This window comes from Petromyzon marinus, chromosome 36, assembly GCF_048934315.1.
Source record: "Petromyzon marinus isolate PM22_M1 ecotype Great Lakes invasive population chromosome 36, UKy_Petmar_22M1.pri1.0, whole genome shotgun sequence".
NCBI lineage: Eukaryota > Metazoa > Chordata > Hyperoartia > Petromyzontiformes > Petromyzontidae > Petromyzon > Petromyzon marinus.
The window spans coordinates 12565299-12582302 of record NC_133702.1 but is presented as its reverse complement, the minus strand read 5'-3'; the positions used below and the strand labels follow the sequence as shown (position 1 = coordinate 12582302).

The 17004-nt window shown below is 54.9% G+C and overlaps 1 protein-coding gene and 1 long non-coding RNA gene across 3 annotated transcripts in view; one reads left to right on the top strand and one right to left on the bottom strand.

The window, feature by feature from the left end:
* Window positions 1-17004, bottom strand: part of LOC116949266 (receptor-type tyrosine-protein phosphatase gamma-like) — a 574019-nt gene that overhangs the window by 101536 nt on the left and 455479 nt on the right. The window contains exons 12-16 of one of the 2 annotated variants that reach the window (XM_032966362.2): window positions 9203-9294; window positions 8701-8789; window positions 7813-7897; window positions 5148-5230; window positions 4874-5014 (exon numbers count right to left, since the gene is read on the bottom strand). In XM_032966362.2, coding sequence (XP_032822253.1) covers window positions 4874-5014; window positions 5148-5230; window positions 7813-7897; window positions 8701-8789; window positions 9203-9294 — 490 coding nt within the window. The remainder of the gene's footprint in view (window positions 1-4873; window positions 5015-5147; window positions 5231-7812; window positions 7898-8700; window positions 8790-9202; window positions 9295-17004) is intronic. The other variant, XM_032966363.2, reaches the window with a different exon arrangement.
* On the top strand, window positions 2595-15994 carry LOC142930096 (uncharacterized). The gene is made up of 2 exons (XR_012946061.1): window positions 2595-3836; window positions 14092-15994. It is a non-coding gene; the product is annotated as an uncharacterized LOC142930096 (long non-coding RNA).

Sequence of the window (17004 nt, the reverse complement as noted above, 5' to 3'; positions counted from 1 at the left end):
GCGGAGCGGGGCCCCGAGTGAGCGCTCGCGCTTTATTTTGCCGGCAGCTATAAAATAAAAAAATAAATGAAATTGCGTTAAAAAAAAGTTGAGCGCGAGCGACGGCATTAATTCAGCCGTTTTTGTTCAATAACGCCCGATGATTCGACGGGCCAAGGGACGTGCACGCGAAGGGCCGCCACGTGAGAGAGAGACAGAGATGCCATCGCCGCGCGTTACCGTGGCGAGCGGTGGGGGGACAGCCGGAGTTGCGCTGGGAAGTCTCAACGAAAATGATCTGGTGAAATATGAATTATGTTGGTGTGGAGGAGGAGGCGGTGGTGGTAGCGGAGGTGGTGGCGGCTGTGGTGGTGGCGGTGGTTGTTGTGGCGGCGATGGTGGTGGTGGCGGAGGTGGTGGCGGCCATGGTGGTGGTGGCAGTGGTGGCGGCGATGGTGGTGGTGGTGGTGGCGGCGGCGATGGCCCTGGCGACGCGGCTCGCGCAGACACCGCAGCGGTGCTGGAGAGCAGAGCACCAATGGAGCATCGTTATTTAATGGCGGCGGTTTGTGAGTCACTGCCCACAAAGCACCCCATCGTGGCTTGGTCGTGACAAGCGTTCACCCGGGACGATTCAGTCCATTGTTCGAGTGAAGGTTACAATGTGAAAATGGTGGACGCCCCTGATAGCCTGCCTATTGAAGGTGAAAAAACCCCGAGTCCTGCCCAGCACGTCCCGTCCAGCAGCACACATGGGAAACAGAGGCGAGACTTTTCTTTGTCGAGCAATCGAACTGACGATCGCTCGAACAATCAGTAGTGCAACCGATCGCTCAAATAACTGGATACGTCGTCGCTAGACTGAATCAGCCCGGACGAGGTTCAAGGTGGGAGCAGAGGGGGCGAGGTTCAAGATGGGATCAGAGGTCAAGAGGACGGCCGCTCACCCAGAAGCGCTTCACAGCAGACCGAGCGGCGAAGTGACACTGAGAGGCAAAACAACCGCGGGGAGCCTGGGAAAAAAGTGTCCCGCTACTCTCGACCGCAACCGAGGTTACAAAAAATTAAAACATAATTTAACTCGGACGACAGCACGCCGTGAAGAATTAAACACTGCCGCTCCATGCCGGCCGGGAGGGGGGTGAAATGCCACCACGTGGGAGTCATGTGACCACGCAGCGGCGAGAGAGGAAGGCGCCCGCGGGACAAAGGCCGCTTTCATCAGACTAAATAATTAAATATCACCAAAAATTAGCGAACGGGAATTCGTGGTTCCTTCCCGGCGTTGGACCGCCCCCCTGGGACACCGAGCGTTTGCCTTGTTGCTGAGTCACTCGCGGTCACTCGCCTCCTTATCACTCTTCTATCGCTACTACCACAATAGTTACTCTTCCCGTGAACTTTGACTAGTTGTTTCCCCGCCCGGTGTACCAGATACCGACCGTTCCCGTCTCATAATCGACACCGTCTTTCAACCACCACCGCCACCATCCCACACTGCAGGTCACAACAACACGCTCATCCACCCACCCACCCATTCACCCACCCATTTGCTCATCCATTCACTCATCCACCCACCCACCCATTCACTCACCTACACGTTTGCTCATCGATTCACTCATCCACCCACCCACCCATTCACTCACCCACCCACTCACATACTCATTTATGAACTCAATCACCAGACTGCAAGTCACTTCTCTTTCTCTCTCCGCTGTCTCTTCTCTCTCACCGCTCCACTTTGGAATTCCCTCCCGTCATATATTTTCGATTGAAATCTCGCGTGGAGAAAAAAGGAACGCTCTGCTCCAAGAGCAGCTTCCCAAGGCCACAAGTCCATATATCGAAACGCAGGAGTGCAGGGGTGGAGCGGTGGCAGAGTGATTAGCGCAATCAACTGTGAACCAAGCGACTTAACGCTCATTTGAGCAGGAAATCACTTTTGACGCTTTAACCTCACATCTTTTGGCAGCACCATGCGGGTTTAGGATCGCAAACACAAAGACGCCCCTGTATAGCCCTTAACGAACTGTGGGAGCAAGTGCTGTTAGCGAGTAGCACGTTTGAAGGGCCACCACGGCACACGAGGTGGTAGGTGTCCAATACCACGGCCGACCACCTTTGTCTCCCCAGCGGCGATGTTTACACATCACACCAGCTACTCATTTGAGGCTGAGTCGACGAAGGGGAGGCCCAGAACCGTTTCAGACAGTCGTCACCGGTGTTGACCGTGAGCGGGAATCGAACTTGGGTCGCTGGGTTTGTAGCGTACAAATCGAAAAACTAAAACTACATTTATTTGACCAGTTAAGGCCCACTGAGCTATACAGCTCTTTCTCATAAGCGACCTGGCAACAAATGATAGCGCCAATAAAGTGGCTTATCACGTGGGAATTTATAGCAGCCAAATACTCTAAACGTTGTTGATTCTAAATATGGAGGGAAAAACCGGAGGACCGGAGAAAAATCCACGCGACGACAGAGAGAACATGCAGGTTTTTTGGATGAGATCACGTAAATAAAAAGATGTCGTTATACCCGCCACCACCCGACACGGCCAATTAGTAAGGGTTGTCACGTAAACAGAACGTGCCGATTAGTGATTAGTTCAGCACTAACCTCTGTGTTGGAGAGTAAACAAACAACATTTACAATTAGAGTACCGTGAGGTGTCGTGTCGCCGGTAATTACAACAACCAGCATCACCAGGCGGAGATTCAGACATGGAGAGATCCTCCTGTTTTGATCTTAAATAGAGGGGGTAAATCTGATGTCGTCACTGTGACCCAATGAGGTGTGAAGACAAGAGGAGGGGTTAATAAAGTCAAAAAATTACAATGGATATCTATTATTAGTTGGGTTATTCGCAGGTAATCAACATACATAATGTGCATACATAATGTATGCGCATTATGTACGTACATTATGCACGTACGCTATGTTAATCTAAGAATATCCGATTATACAGGCGTCAGGGTTGGGATCGAACCCACGACCTCCTGGATACCAGGCGAGGGAGATAACATCACCTAGCCACCGTGGCGTCCCTCTGCTAACCGCTGCACTACCTCTCCCCATCGCACCCACACACACACTGACATGGGGACACAGAGGCACACCCACACACAGGCACCCCAGGGGCACACAATCGCCGCTCTGGGCGCGGACGGCAGGAGCTCTTCTAGCGGCAGCGAGCGCTTGGCACGTGGCGCCGCCGGGGGAGGGAGCGTCCTGCCGTGCCACGAGGACCCCGACACCGTGGCCGCCCCGCGGCCTCCCCCGCGGCCCCCACCGCGGCCCGCCCTTCACTCCGCAGCAAGGCCGCCCCTAAGCCGATAATAAACTTGCCACATCGGATTTCACGGCACACAATGGCGCGCCCTTTTCCCGCTAAGCCTACCCCACCACCTTTGGAAAATCCAAAACCTGACCTTGCAGTGTATTTTACTTCTTTAGGTGGGGTGAGGGGGGGTTCTAGAGACTCGGAGCGTGATGATGGGGGTGTGAGCAGCCGCTATCGCGGGACATCTGGGCACCCCCACGACGTTCGGATGTGGAGAAGAGACCCCTGGCAACATTTTGTACCAAAAGATCCTGAAATGCTCGAGTCCGTGTTTTTTTTTTCTCCATCTGGACCGATTGTCGCCAATGCACGGCGGCCGTCACCGCACGGTCAGCGGGGCTCGGCCGCGAGCCGGGAGCAGAACGGCGGTCGGCGTCGGTTCGGTGGAGCCACAGAGCAGGGGAACGCCTCTCACCCACGATGGAGAGCAGGGAGGACTTCGCGGGTCCTTCTGTAATCTACCCAGCAGCCACCGGGAACCGCTGCCGAGTGGCTGACACCCTCAGCTTCCACGGTGAGTCTGCATCAGCTCCATAACATTGACAGGGGAGGGCATGGGGGGGTGTTTCTGTGTGTACCGTACGTCGGTGTGTGTTTGCGATGGGAAGCGGTAGTGCAGCGAGCGGTTAGACGGGCTGCCACGGTGGCTTGGGGATGTCAACTCTCTCACCTGGTATGCAGGGGGTCGTGGGTTCAACCCGGGACAATAGCTGGAGCAGAATGCGCGATAAACAAAGCGAACGATTTTATTTTTTGTCCCTGCGTGGGCAGTGGCGCGCTGACAACAAAAACACACTCGGGCGATAGCGCCCCGTGACCCTAAAAGGGAAATAGACAAAACGCACAATGGATGGCATTTCAAGCAATGGCCCCCGCACTCACGAAGGGCCATTGCTCTTCTTGTTCTTGTTGTTGTTGTCCCTTTTCTCACCGAGAACGGCGTTATTGACGAACACGACGCACAAAAGCGGACCGTGCCGTTGCTCAGCCGCTCGGCAAACATTTAGCATTGACCGCGTCGCGCAGCCTCTTAGCTGCCGAGCGGCACCACGTCGCACCCTTCCTTGCTTGTGCAAGGAAGGGTGCGGGCCACACGACCGGGCTGCGTTGGGTGTGGCCGGTACCCCCGGGTCACATACCCCCCCCCCACTCCCGTGTGTGTGTGGCGGGATTTGGTGTGTGGGTCACAAGGTGTCGCCGGTTGAGATGTGTGTCTGGGTGTGGCCGGGGCAGATTTGGCCAGGCCCTGTGGGTCTGGGAGTGGCAGTCTGGGTGTGGCCCCCCCATATCTCTGTATGTGTGCCGGATGGGTGTGGCCGGGCCCGCATGTCTGGGTATGGCCTGGGTGGGTGCGGGCCAGCAGGTGTCGCCGGTTGGATGTGTGTCTGGGTGTGGCCGGGGCAGATGTGGCCAGGCCCCGTGCGTCTGGGTGAACGGGTGTGGCCGGGGGCCCCCCGCGTGCCTGGGTGTGGCCGGGCGCGGGTAGTGGCCGCCCCGTGTCCTCTGGGTGCGGCCAACTCGGGCGGGCGTGGTGTCGCGAGCCTCTCTCACCTTGCCGGCGAAGTTCTCGCCCGGGCCGGACAGCATCACGATGGTGCCCACGTTTTGCTCCCACACCATCTGCCAGAAGTCGGCGAAGGCGGGGCGCGCGGGTCCCTGCGTGGCGATGTACGCTCGCGGGCGGTTAAATCCCTGCCGCAGAGTGTGGAGGGCGAGGGTCACACACTCTCAGCTCGCGTACAGCTAACCGCGCTCCACGCATTGTGTGTGTGTGCCCGCGCGTCTTATGCAACGCGGCGTCCGTTCGTGCGTGCGTGCGTCGTACATCGACGTAGTTGGCGCAGATGAGCTCCGAGCTTTTGCCGTCGCGGCCTGGCGGGGTGCGTAGACGCACGCGTGTGTGGTCATCTGCGACACACAAAGAGAGAGACAAAGAAACCACATGTATCCAATGCCCTCTAGCGAGCACTGATGGCCACCTTTGTCTCCCCAGTGGCGATATTGATGCATCACACCAGCTTCTCATTTTGAAGCTGATTCGACCTAGGGGAGGCCCAGCACTGCATCAGAAAAATATCAGTGGTGATGGCAGCGGCCGAGAATTGAACTGAGGTCGCTGGACTAGAAGCGCGGTACACTAACCATGAAACGACCGCCCCCCACGATAGACACACAAAGATCCCCCGTAAAACCTTATCATAGTTTTGGGGCAAGTGATGTAAGCGTTGCCCACGGGCAGGAGCGAAGCACACTCCTAAATGCTGCCCCGAGTCCTGCCAGTATTGCCTGCGCCCTGCCAGCTTGCTGTCCACTTATCTCAACGCATCTGTCGTTGTCAATAATGATCATTGAACAACGAGTTTGTGAATCTGATATTTGTGTCAATCTCACAGCAGCGTAGGGCTCGGTCACCAAGAGGGAAGACCCTGCTGCATTTTGCAAGTCTGCGGTTGTTTCGCTGCGCAGAATCCCAGTGGGATGAAGTCTGCGGGTCGTTTGGACCATGACGCCGGCACACGATGGCCGGCTCATTTCGGATGGCGTCAAGGAGGATCTGGAATGTCCGCCGTGAAGCAAGCGGCGCGCAGTACTTTGCGGTTCGTACACCCACATTAGTAACCAGGGCGGCCTGCCATGAGCGGCAAACGTGCTACCGCTGTGCTCACTCACCACCCTGAATCATCAATCGTCCATTGTCGTCGTCGTCATCATCGTCGTCATCATCGTCATAGGCCGTTGTCTCATCCTAATTTACTCCGCAGCTTCTCTCTGCTCGAACGAGCATTGGAAGTGATGGTCCTGAGTCGGTGCTGAAAATTCCACATTCCGATGTCGGTGACCAGAATTTGCCCCGCAAACACTAAGAGTATATCATCATCAGCCATGATCAATGCACTGCCTCTCCACGCTTGTCTCCATTATTCACGGTCCAGCACCGGTTCCATCAATCTTACTTGCTTGCATCTGATTGGAACACAGTCTTGTTTTCAGGATGGTCCTGCTACATAGTTATGTTTGACGAATTCCATGACTGAGAGTTTTGCTTCGTGTGTTGGAGCAAAGTGGAGAACCTGGAGAAAATCCATCGCCCAAACGAAGGGGATAACCACGCAGATGGTTGTGAGAATCCACTGCCGCACTGCCAACTGTCGGATTTCCACCCCGCATCCGCGAGACTGCTCCGTGATTAACAGCCGCAGCTAAAATGTACGGCGATAAAAGCCGCACGCGGAGTGATATTCCGCGCTATTTATTGTGTGCGATCAGTGGAGCGGAGCGCTCGTTAATGCGATTAAACTCAGCGCACGCTCGCTCACGTGCGTGGGCGCGCTCGGATTTACATGGCAGCCGAGCCACCCATGTGGGTTGACGCGCGGCGCTCGCGTGAGGGGGGACTCCGTTCCGGTCCTCGCCCTCCGCCGTGGTCGCGCGCCGCGCGGGAATGGCACGGCCGGGTTTGGCGAGGATGCATCTTCTTCAAGGATGCATCTTCTCCGCGGCCTTGAACGACCCAACCCCCCCCCCCCCCCCGTGGGTGCGCTGTCGCTAGCTGCGAGGTCGGGGGACTCTCTGTACGTTTTGCGTTGGTGTCGCGGGCAGAATTGTAAAAGATTTATTTTGCAATCACTCGGCCCCCCAGCTCACCCGCCCCTGTCCCCCCGCCCCCCCGCCCCCATGCACAGCTCGACCGAGCTGGGAAGGATCTTTTGCAAATAAATAACTCCCTCCGCAAGCGCTGGCCAAACGGTGCAGGGGCCGTCGACAGAAACCACAGAGGAGGGGCCGGAAGGGACCAATTTGTATCCCGGGGACCCTTTCTCACACAAAACAGGGCACCCCACACTGGGCCTGCTTTTTGTTGTTGTTGTCACTGATGAATCTGAAGGCTGTCCAGAGTCTTCAGGAATCTCTGGAAGGCCCTCGACCTTGAGCCTGTGCGGTGGGGTCGCTCCTTCTTCTCCTCTGCTGCTCAATGGTTTGCAACAACCGTCACCCAGCCATCTGTGCTGTCTCCTTACTCCCTGGCCCCTGTTCAGGTCCAGGCTCAAGAGTTTCCTATGCACCTCTCCCTACTCTTCTCCATGCACCACAGTGGAGAACACGGGAAGATTGTCATCTTCTCCACCACCACCACCATCATTTGTTTTAATTGTTATATAGGTACATATACAGTGCTACTGTCAGTTCACTGCTGGATGAGGACATCCCCCATGCCACCTGGGCTGTGGGGCCGAGTTGACCATACTTCACAGTGCAGGATAAAAACGTGATATGGCTGCACGGCGATGATGATGGCAAAGACGATGATGATGCTGCTACTGCTGATGATACTGATGCCGTTCGATGATGTTGTTATCGCTGCTGCTGCTGATGATGATGATGATGATTTTATAGAGTGCTATTGCGTCAGATCTATCCCACGTGCCAGGCACCCGTGGCGCTGCTCCCAAGACGCCCTTGGGGAAGTGAGGGAGAGTGGCAGAGCTCACAGGCGGCCATGTTGCTGATGTAGCGAGGTTTTTGTTTCCCGTCGTCGGTGGGGATCCCGAAGTCCAGAGTGCTGCGCTCGATCTCCTGCAGCGCACGGCAACACGGGCACACGCGTACAGCAACAGCAGCCGCTAAGCAACGCAAAGACACGGAGACACAACGGATCCAGACACACGAACAACGCAAGAGTAGCCGCCCTTCGCCACTAAGTGGCGCCGACATCACCACGGCGCTTGTGCCATGCTAGGTGCAGTGTTAGGCCGTCACGTGAAGTGTGGACGGCTCGCTGTTGGCAGGTGAAGGGACAGACCCAGGTGCCATGGGATGACCGACTTGGATGATTGGTAGATGCACCCCGTGTGCTCCCCACTGTGCTACGTCGCTATGTTTTATCCACTCACTGCTGTGAGGTCACTCCTCTGCCCTCCGTTTTTTCGGGAGGGCGACTGCGTGCAATTGGCCAGGAGCGTCAAAGGGAACCCGTGCTTGGCACTTCCCAGGAGCGTCCTTCAACGAGTCTCCTCCACAAAGGCCGATCTTGACATCACTGGGACCAGTCATCAGCAAGTCCACTCAGCTCCACATCCCACTGTACCACATCAGCCCATCTCGTCTCTAACCCGTGCAATGGCCCCTCTCCTCTATCCAGCATGGGCATGCGGTAGATGGGCATGAAGGCTACGCGACCCAGCCAACGCAGCCTCGCTTGCCGGAGGAGCTCACTGATGGGACTGTGTCCAGATCTCTCCCACGCGCGCACACACGTACACACTGGCAAGTGTATAATTTTCAAATGCAGTATTGCGTGCGCCAGATAAAAAAATGCACATGCTTTACGATCGAACAATGTTTCCTTAGGAAAAAAAAATATGGAGAATAACAAAAACCTCGAATTCAGATGCAAATCCTGATCCACTGGCTTGGAGATCTGCCACGTGTTTTGGAAACTGCTTGACTGGGATTCCATCCACCTCTTCTGAGGGAGAGACAGACGGAGAGGGATCAGGGAGGGCGATGGGGGGGGGGGAGCGAGTGGCAGGGGAGGGAGCAGAGTGGAGAGGGAGCACAGACAGAGGCGGAGAGAAAGCAGAGAAGAGAGAAAGCAGAGAGTAGAGAGCATAGAGAGAGGGTGAGAGAGAGGAGAGAGCAAAGAGAGAGGGAGAGGGAGCAGAGAGAAGAGGGAGCACAAAGAGAGGGGGGAGAGTAGAGAGGAGAGGGAACAACAGAGACGGGGAGAGCAGAGAGGAGAGCACAGGGAGAGGGTGAGAGAGCAGAAAGGAGAGGGAGCAGAGAGGATGAATAGCGTGGCTGTGCGTGTGTGCGCATGTGCGTGTGCATCCGTGTGTGTCTATGTGCGTTTGTGTGCGTGTGTGCGTGTGTGTGGTGTACCTGGGAAGGGGAGAAAGGGCAGGGAGGATGGGGGAACGACGCGGGGGGAGTTGATGTCGTCGATGTAGAGGTGAGCCGTCTGGAAACACTTCCTGCAATCGCCGGCACACAAAGACAAAGATACCCCGTGTAGACATTTGGACCGATGGGGCAAGTATTGTTCGCGAGTAGCACCTATTGAGACGCGTGCCGCGATCGAAGGGGGGCGGTGTGACCGGCACCACGCCCGGCCGCCTGTGTCTCCCCAGTGGTGACGGTTACACACTGTACCAGGCGCTCAACCTAGGGGAGGCCCGGGATTGGTGACCAGAATTTAAACTCATCAACACACACCAGCGACGAAACTCAAGAACGCGCACGCACACACACACACATGCACGCGCGCATCTCCCGTGGACATGCCGCACGTACCTCAGTGGCATATGCTCGTAATGGCAACGACGTTAATGTGTCTCATCAGCACAGCGCAGCTGTTAGTCATTGAGCGGAGAGAGAATCGCGTGAAGCCGTGAGAGGCCAGGAGGCACTCGCTGGCACACCGGATTAGACGTAACATGCATACACACACACACACATAGACAAAGATCCCCCTTGTAGCCTCTCACAGGCTGTTGGGGCAAGTGCTGCTAGTGCACCGGGTATTCATTTAAGGCTGAGGTTGACCGAGCAGAGGCGCACGACAGATTCAGATGTTCGCCACCCCCCGTACAAAACACACACACGTGCACACACATTAACGCACAGGCGCGCGCGCACATGTGCACCCAAACACCGCACACAAAAGGTAAATATCCCCCCATCAGCCTTAACAGACTGTTGGGGCAAGTGCTGTTAGCGAGCACCTATGAAGACCGGCACATGACGGGGTGGGTGGCCAGCAACACGCTCGGCCGCCTTTGTCTCCCTAGTGGCGATGTTTACACACCGCACCAGGTACTCATTTTGAGGCTGAGTCGACCTAGGGGAGGCAAAGGACCGATTCAGATAATCGTCACTGGTGTTGGCCAGGAGCGGAAATTGACGCCGGATTTGCAGCGCAGCGCGCTAATCGCTACACTACACCGCCCCCCATAAAAGCGAGGAGAAACATCAACAACGCAGCGCACGGGGAGCGCGAACCACAAGGGGACCGCTCTGCTGCTGCTGCTGCTGCCAGAGTGAAGGGAATTGAGCCGAAGGAGGTTAATGGTGGTGGTGAGAGGGCATGAGCGGGAAGGAAAATCGCGACGACGCTGGAACGCTGTTCAGCGAGCTTCGTTCGTGCGGACGGACGAAGCGGGCGGTGCGGAGGAAGAGCGCCGTGCATCAGAGCCGTCGCCGGACGGGCCACCGCCGGACCCGACGCAAGCCACGCGCGTAGCGGCGGGAGCGCTCGCGGAGGCCTTGGAGGCCGCCGCCCTCTCGGCAATCGCGGCAAGGTGCGCCCCATCGCCCTGTGTCCCCGCCAGGAGCGCGACGCCGGTAGTGGGGCCCATTTCTCCCTGTCACGCCTCCCCCCCCCGCCCCCCCCCCCCCCGATGTATTTCCCACCGTCGCTTGCAGGACAACACCGCAAATCGGAAACAAATTGGCGGTCGTTAGGCGTAATTGCCCTAATTAAGCCGCCATCTGCAAATAGAAGGGGAGTGTAAATCCGCGCAGTGCCGCCGGCCCTGGCGCCGTCCTCCAGGAGCGCCCCTCAAGGTCCAGGACGTCACTTGCCCGCGTCGCTCCGGGGGGAACGGTAGAGTGGGAAACGGGCAGTAGGCCGTCCTGCCGCCAGCTCCCTGCCCTTGCCCTGGGGGGGGGGGCGGGGGGGGTCGCCCAGTCTCTGACCCCGAGGAGGGGCATTGTTTATAATCGACGATGGCCCCGACTCACGGTGACCTCTCCCAGCTTCAGTGCCGCTGAGCCAGGACCGCGGCTCGACGGGAGAGTGAGTGGCTCACAATGAGAAGGTCGTGAGGTCAGATCCGGATCGGGTGGTTGAATCGGCCCATCTTCACTGTGAAATGAGTACCACTTTGTGGGGAAAGTGGTCGTACGATGGATAGATTGCCCCTCACCCACCCATCATAAGAATGGGGGAATTTCAACCGCTGACTCTGCAGGACAGGATGTAAGAGGGCTGCTGCCATGCTGGGACAATCGGTTGTGAATTGCACGAGGGGTGAGAGTTTGGCTTCACGTGGGGAGGAGGAAGAATCCGGAGAACCCGGGGAAAACCCAGCACCGCGCTGCTGTTGCACGCGAGCGGGTGATGACACACGACAGTGCCACTTCCTGGCCACTCCTCGCACTCCCCGCAACACCTGGCAAGCCCTGGTGGTGTTGGTAGCAGTCGGCCGTCCAAGTACCAGCCAGGCTCAACCCCTTGCTCGTCCCTCCGAAAAAAGAAAAAAAAACCTGTTGTGACCGTGCGGGCGCGTTCAGCGCAGGCGCCTCGTGGGGGCGGCGCTGCCGGTAATCTGCGAGAAGGGTAATGAGGTAAGGCGGGAAGGGGGCGGGAGGGGGCACCCTCCCCCCCCCGCCTCCCGCCCGTGACCTCGCAGCTCCCGCCGCCGCCTAATTCGGCCCCCCCCCCCTTCGCACCGCGCGCCCAGAACCGCCGGCTCATCGCTTCTGCGAGCTCCTCGCGGAGAGCAGGTGGTGCCGATCTGCAGAATGACATTTCCCGGGTGATTGATTTCGGGGTTCATTCCCGCCCGGGACGAATAGAGAAAGAATAGGCGGGGATGGGGGGGGGAAAGGGAGAACAAAGAGGGGGAGGTGCTGCTGTGAAGCTGGGAGGGTGCAAGTCCGGCCGCGCTGGCAGAAACGATGTGCCACGGTGGCGAGATGTTAACTACCTCGCCTGGTATACAGAAGGTTGTGGGTTGGAGTTTGCGGTATCTCTCTCTTTGTGTTCGCGTGGATTTTTTTTCCAGATCCTCTGGTTTTCCCCTCCACGTTTAGCATCTACATCATGCGTTTAGAGAGTATTTGGCTGCTGTAAATTTCCACGTGATGATAAGCCAATTGGGTTGAGCTACCATTTGTGATAGCCAGGTCGCTTCTTGAAAAATTGTTATATAGCTCAGTGGGGCCATACCTGGTAAAATAAAAAATAGTTTTATTAGTTTTTTTTTCATCACGACGACCGCCCCCCGTTGGGTCTTCCAGACTCGACGGCTCGATCACTCTCGGGTAGCGGATTAGCGCTGATTCAGCGCTGGTTTCGAGGTGTTTTGCCGATTGGGGGTGGGGGGGGGAGCGGAGCAGTGCCACCGCCGTATCGAGGCACCACTTAAATGCCGCTCCTTCAGTGCGCGTAATAACGCCGTTCGATAATTGCGCGTTATCATTGGCGCCGTAGTTCCCGTAGTGCGGGGGGCGATCATCGTGAAAGAAGCCGCCGCTCTGCGCCGCAGACACTGTCCGTCTTAGGGGGCAATGTTGTTGCCGGCACACACAACACGCTGCCTCTTTTCGATTGATGTTACGGAATCATTCACATCCACTGTGAAGCAGACGACGCGTAGTAGTCTGTGGTTAAAGCACCCACAGTAATGACCAGGGTGGCCAGCCGGATTCCTCGTGCCGATGGGTTCACGTGACCTCTGCGGTCACGACCTCGGACTCGCTGACTCCGCCGACCTACCCAGCAGGCAAACTTTTTTTTTTGTATCCCCCTAGCTGCCGCGTAACAACCGTCAGAGCTAATCGTGCCATTGCACAGCATTCTAAAACGACACGATCCTAGAGCGACACGATCGTAGACACGACAATACGCTCAGATGAAATGTCCGCTGTATTAACATCAGGGCACGGTGGCAGGGTTTGAGCGAATCGCGCGCCTGCTGCCCAGATCGGCTGGCGGCCGCTGCAGTCGCGATGGCGTTCGCTGCAAAAGAGAATGGATTCCTGGACCACGTCGTGGTTCTGGGACGCACAAAACATCACCTGGTCGGGCGGAGTGAAACCGTTAACCCCCCGGGAGATTCATCTCTCACTGGGTACTCTACCGGGTCGCTGTAATACCGGAACAGGTGGCACGTTACTCGTGGCCAGCGTGAGAGGTATTGTGGATGTGGTGTGCCGGGTGCGGAATTACTGTCTGGGTCATTGGTAGACTGGAGCAGGTGGCACGCTACTAATGGCCAATGCGAGAGGTATTCTGGATGTGATGTGCCGATGTGTGGATCTACTGTCCGGGTTGCTGGACGGCTTGTTTTACTCCCCCCACCCACTCACTCACAAAGCCGCTTCTTCTTCTTCTTCTTCGGCGTGGAGCCCCCCCTCCGCCAGTCTCGGCTCGTCTCGACGCTCCCATCAAAGCTCTCTCGCGCAGCAATCAACGTGGGCAACGCCGGTAGGGCTGAACATTGAATCGATTTCAAATCTAAATGGCAATTTGAAACAATGCGATTATCAAATCGCAAAGGCTGCCAGTTTTTGCGATTTGAAAAGTCCTATTACTTTCTTCTTGGAATTGTTTTCTTTTTTATTATTATAACTTTCTTTATTTAACTTAATTGTTCAGTGAATATTGAACCTTAGCTTGATTTAAAAAAATGTAATCGCAAATAAAATCGCAATATCTGTCAGAAAAATTGCAATTAGATATTTTCCCCAAATCGTTCAGCCCTAAACGCCGGCAGCTCCAGTCGGCAAGAACCAGCGGCGTGTGAGCGCCGCTTAATAACGTGCGCATCATCGTTCACTTTTTTGTGCATTTGATAAGGTGCGACGTTCATTGTACGAATGCGGACCGTGTAAGTTACAGATTTGCAGTCGGTATAGACGCTATGCGTGTGTACACGCTGTGTGTACACGCGTTAGTACGCATGTTGGCTGTGTGTACGTGTCAGTACGCGTGTTGGCTGTGTGTGTGTATCAGTATGTGTGTTGGCTGTGTGTGTGTTGCACAGGAGATGTTCCATCCCAAGGGATTGTCCACGTGAAATATTTGAATGGACAGACAAACGTCTCCACGTGGCCCTCCCTGCGGCGCTGAAGCCGAGCAACAACGCTGCCCACACGGCCACCACGGCCCCCACGGTCCTCACGGCAGAGATTTCCCGCTTCGGAAATGAGGGCATCGGCGCCGCCACTGCCAACCGCTCCGGCGCACCGGAACGACGTGGTGTCACCGCTCCCCCACCACCCCTCCAGAAAACTACACGCCTGACATTTTTATTTCCATTCTGTGCTCCCCACCGCCCTCCCCCGGAGGGGGGGGGGGGGGCAGCTCGGCTTGATGCCCCCCCCCCCCTGCAGTGGGGGGCGTGAGAAAGTCTGGGAGGATTTGTTATAAAAACATCGTCAATGGATTTAATTCACATTTTGAATCGGCAGGGCATTATCCTTTTCCAAATTCACCACCGTTCACATCACTCGCCTCTGCATACACCAACCCAAAATGTTTTAGTGAAAGTCACAGTCTTGAGACTCAGTGAGGTTTTTCCTGAGTAAACAAGCGGAGTAGTAAACAAAAACCCAAAAAATATCATCCACAAACTCACTGCGGGGGGTCTGGGCGGACACGGTTGCGCAGCACTCTCGAGTGTACAGGCGGTGCAACTGCACCGCTGGCCCAGGGGGACGAGGAGGGCCCAGGCAATGGTGAGATGGCCCATAACTGTATGTACTGAAAAAGCTACTATCAATGAAGACATTGTCATCCACGGGACAGGATTAGTTACCTGCATTTGCACGTGTGGCTGTGGCAGGTCCCAATTATTAACCCCTCACACAAATTGTCAACCGTGTGATAACACCTCGTCAACAAATATTAAAATAACAAAGGGTGTTCCCTCAAGGTTTCATGCTAGGTCCAAATCTGTTATTATATTTAAACAATCTTGGACTAAAGTTGAATCACTCAGAATTAAATCTCTTTGCGAATGACACTGTCATGCTAGTATCCGGTACATCTCCCAAGTCAAACCGAATCTCCAACAGGATTTCAAACTAATTCCACATCGATTGCCATCACTACAATTGCTCCTTAATCGCCCACAAAATAAGACCATGCTCTTTTCTCAAAACAAAAATCGAGTTTCAATCTCTTCACCTATTACGGATATCAGCAACAATATCATTAAAAAACGGAGTGCTTCAAATGCTTGGGTTTTACTGATTGATTAAAAACTTACATTCCAACCCCATATTGATCACATCTCAAAGAAAATCAAATAAAAAAAATAGTGTTTTATACAGAAACAAACATTGTCTTCTCAATCGATTGCACCTGCAAATTGTTGAAGCTATCACTCTACCACAGTTTGACTACTGTGACGCTGCTCACAGATCTGCTACTAACGAATCACTGAACTATCGTTCTGTTATTCGATCTGCACTGGATGTACCATACAGGCCTCACCATTGTGACCTCTACTTAAAATCCAATCACATATCAATAGATGCGAGATGAAACCTACATTGAGCCCTGTTCACACAATCCCAGTTGATGAATCTGTGCTAGGCTTTGCTCATTCATTAACCAAATTGTCAAACCCCAACAAATCGAAGGCATCCATCTAATTGCCTTTAAACTTATCCCAAGAACGTTGAGGGACAAGCTGGTTTCCTCCCTCAACATCATATTCTGAAGCAGAAGATTAGTCCTGGATACAACCACATTTGCTAAGGTAACTTTGATCCTTACCCACATACCGATAGTTTTATTTTTATAGTGCAATGTCATTGTGGGGACTCTTGTGTGTTGTCTTGTGTGTTGTCTTGGTGTGGTCTCGGACTGTTTTTGTTTTGCTGCCTTGCCCAAGATTGCATTTGGTGTTGAAACAGGAATTAATGTACTTATGCAATTAGCATTTAATGAATTATCGATTTATTTATTTTATTTCGTCACTTCCTCAGACTTCCTATTCTGTGCACTCCCATCGTTTTTTGTTATTATTCGTTGTTGTAGCTTTCTAATCCACCCCTACAGGACATGAGTGAAAAAAGAGCTTCTTATCTCATCGAATTCTTCCAGTCTAAAGAAAGATTCTGATTCTAAACATTCTGAATTGGGAGGGGTAGTTATAGCAGGCCCCCCCAGCCCAACTCCCTCCTTGTGCCCCCCCCCCCCCCACCAAAAAAATAAATCTGGGGGCATCTGGCGGACAAGGGGGGAGGACGCAGGGCTCCCTGTTTTATTGTGGGGGGAAGGAGGCGTTGCTCACTCGTCACGCCGGGCAAACACGGGGCAATAAAACTAGCAAAGAAATTGCACTTCACAGTGTGATCTATGTGGGGAATATTAACAACGCAAATAAGTGATCTCTTAACCTTTAGATTGCGGGAGCCAGCCCGCATCCCTTGGCGCAGCCTCAATTGAGGTGCGAGAAGGGACGAAGGAGGAGGAGGAGGAATGAAAAAGCGGCACCGCGGACATCCATGCGAGGAATCGCCCTTTCCGTGGAAGTACGTGGCGAACCCCCGGCGTGTCCTCACCACGCACACTCCCTGTTTGTTTTACTCACGCAATGATGGTTGTCGCTCCACGCACACACGTGTGCGCGGGCGAGTGCGTGCGTGTGCCTGCCACACACGGCGAGAAAAAAAAGGACCGCTCGCCCGGTGCCAGGAATGAAGATTGGCCACTCTCCCCATTGCCTGGGCCCTCCTCGTCCCCCTGGGCCAGCGGTACAGTTGCACTGCCTGTACACTCGAGAGGGCTGCGCAACCGTGACTGGCCTCTGTGTCCGCCCAGACCCCCCGCAGTGAGTTTGTGGATGATATTTTTTGGTTTTTATTTATTACTCTGCTCGTTTACTCAGGAAAAACCTCACTGAGTCTCAATACTGTTTTTCAAGAGGGTCCTGCCAAGTTGTGTG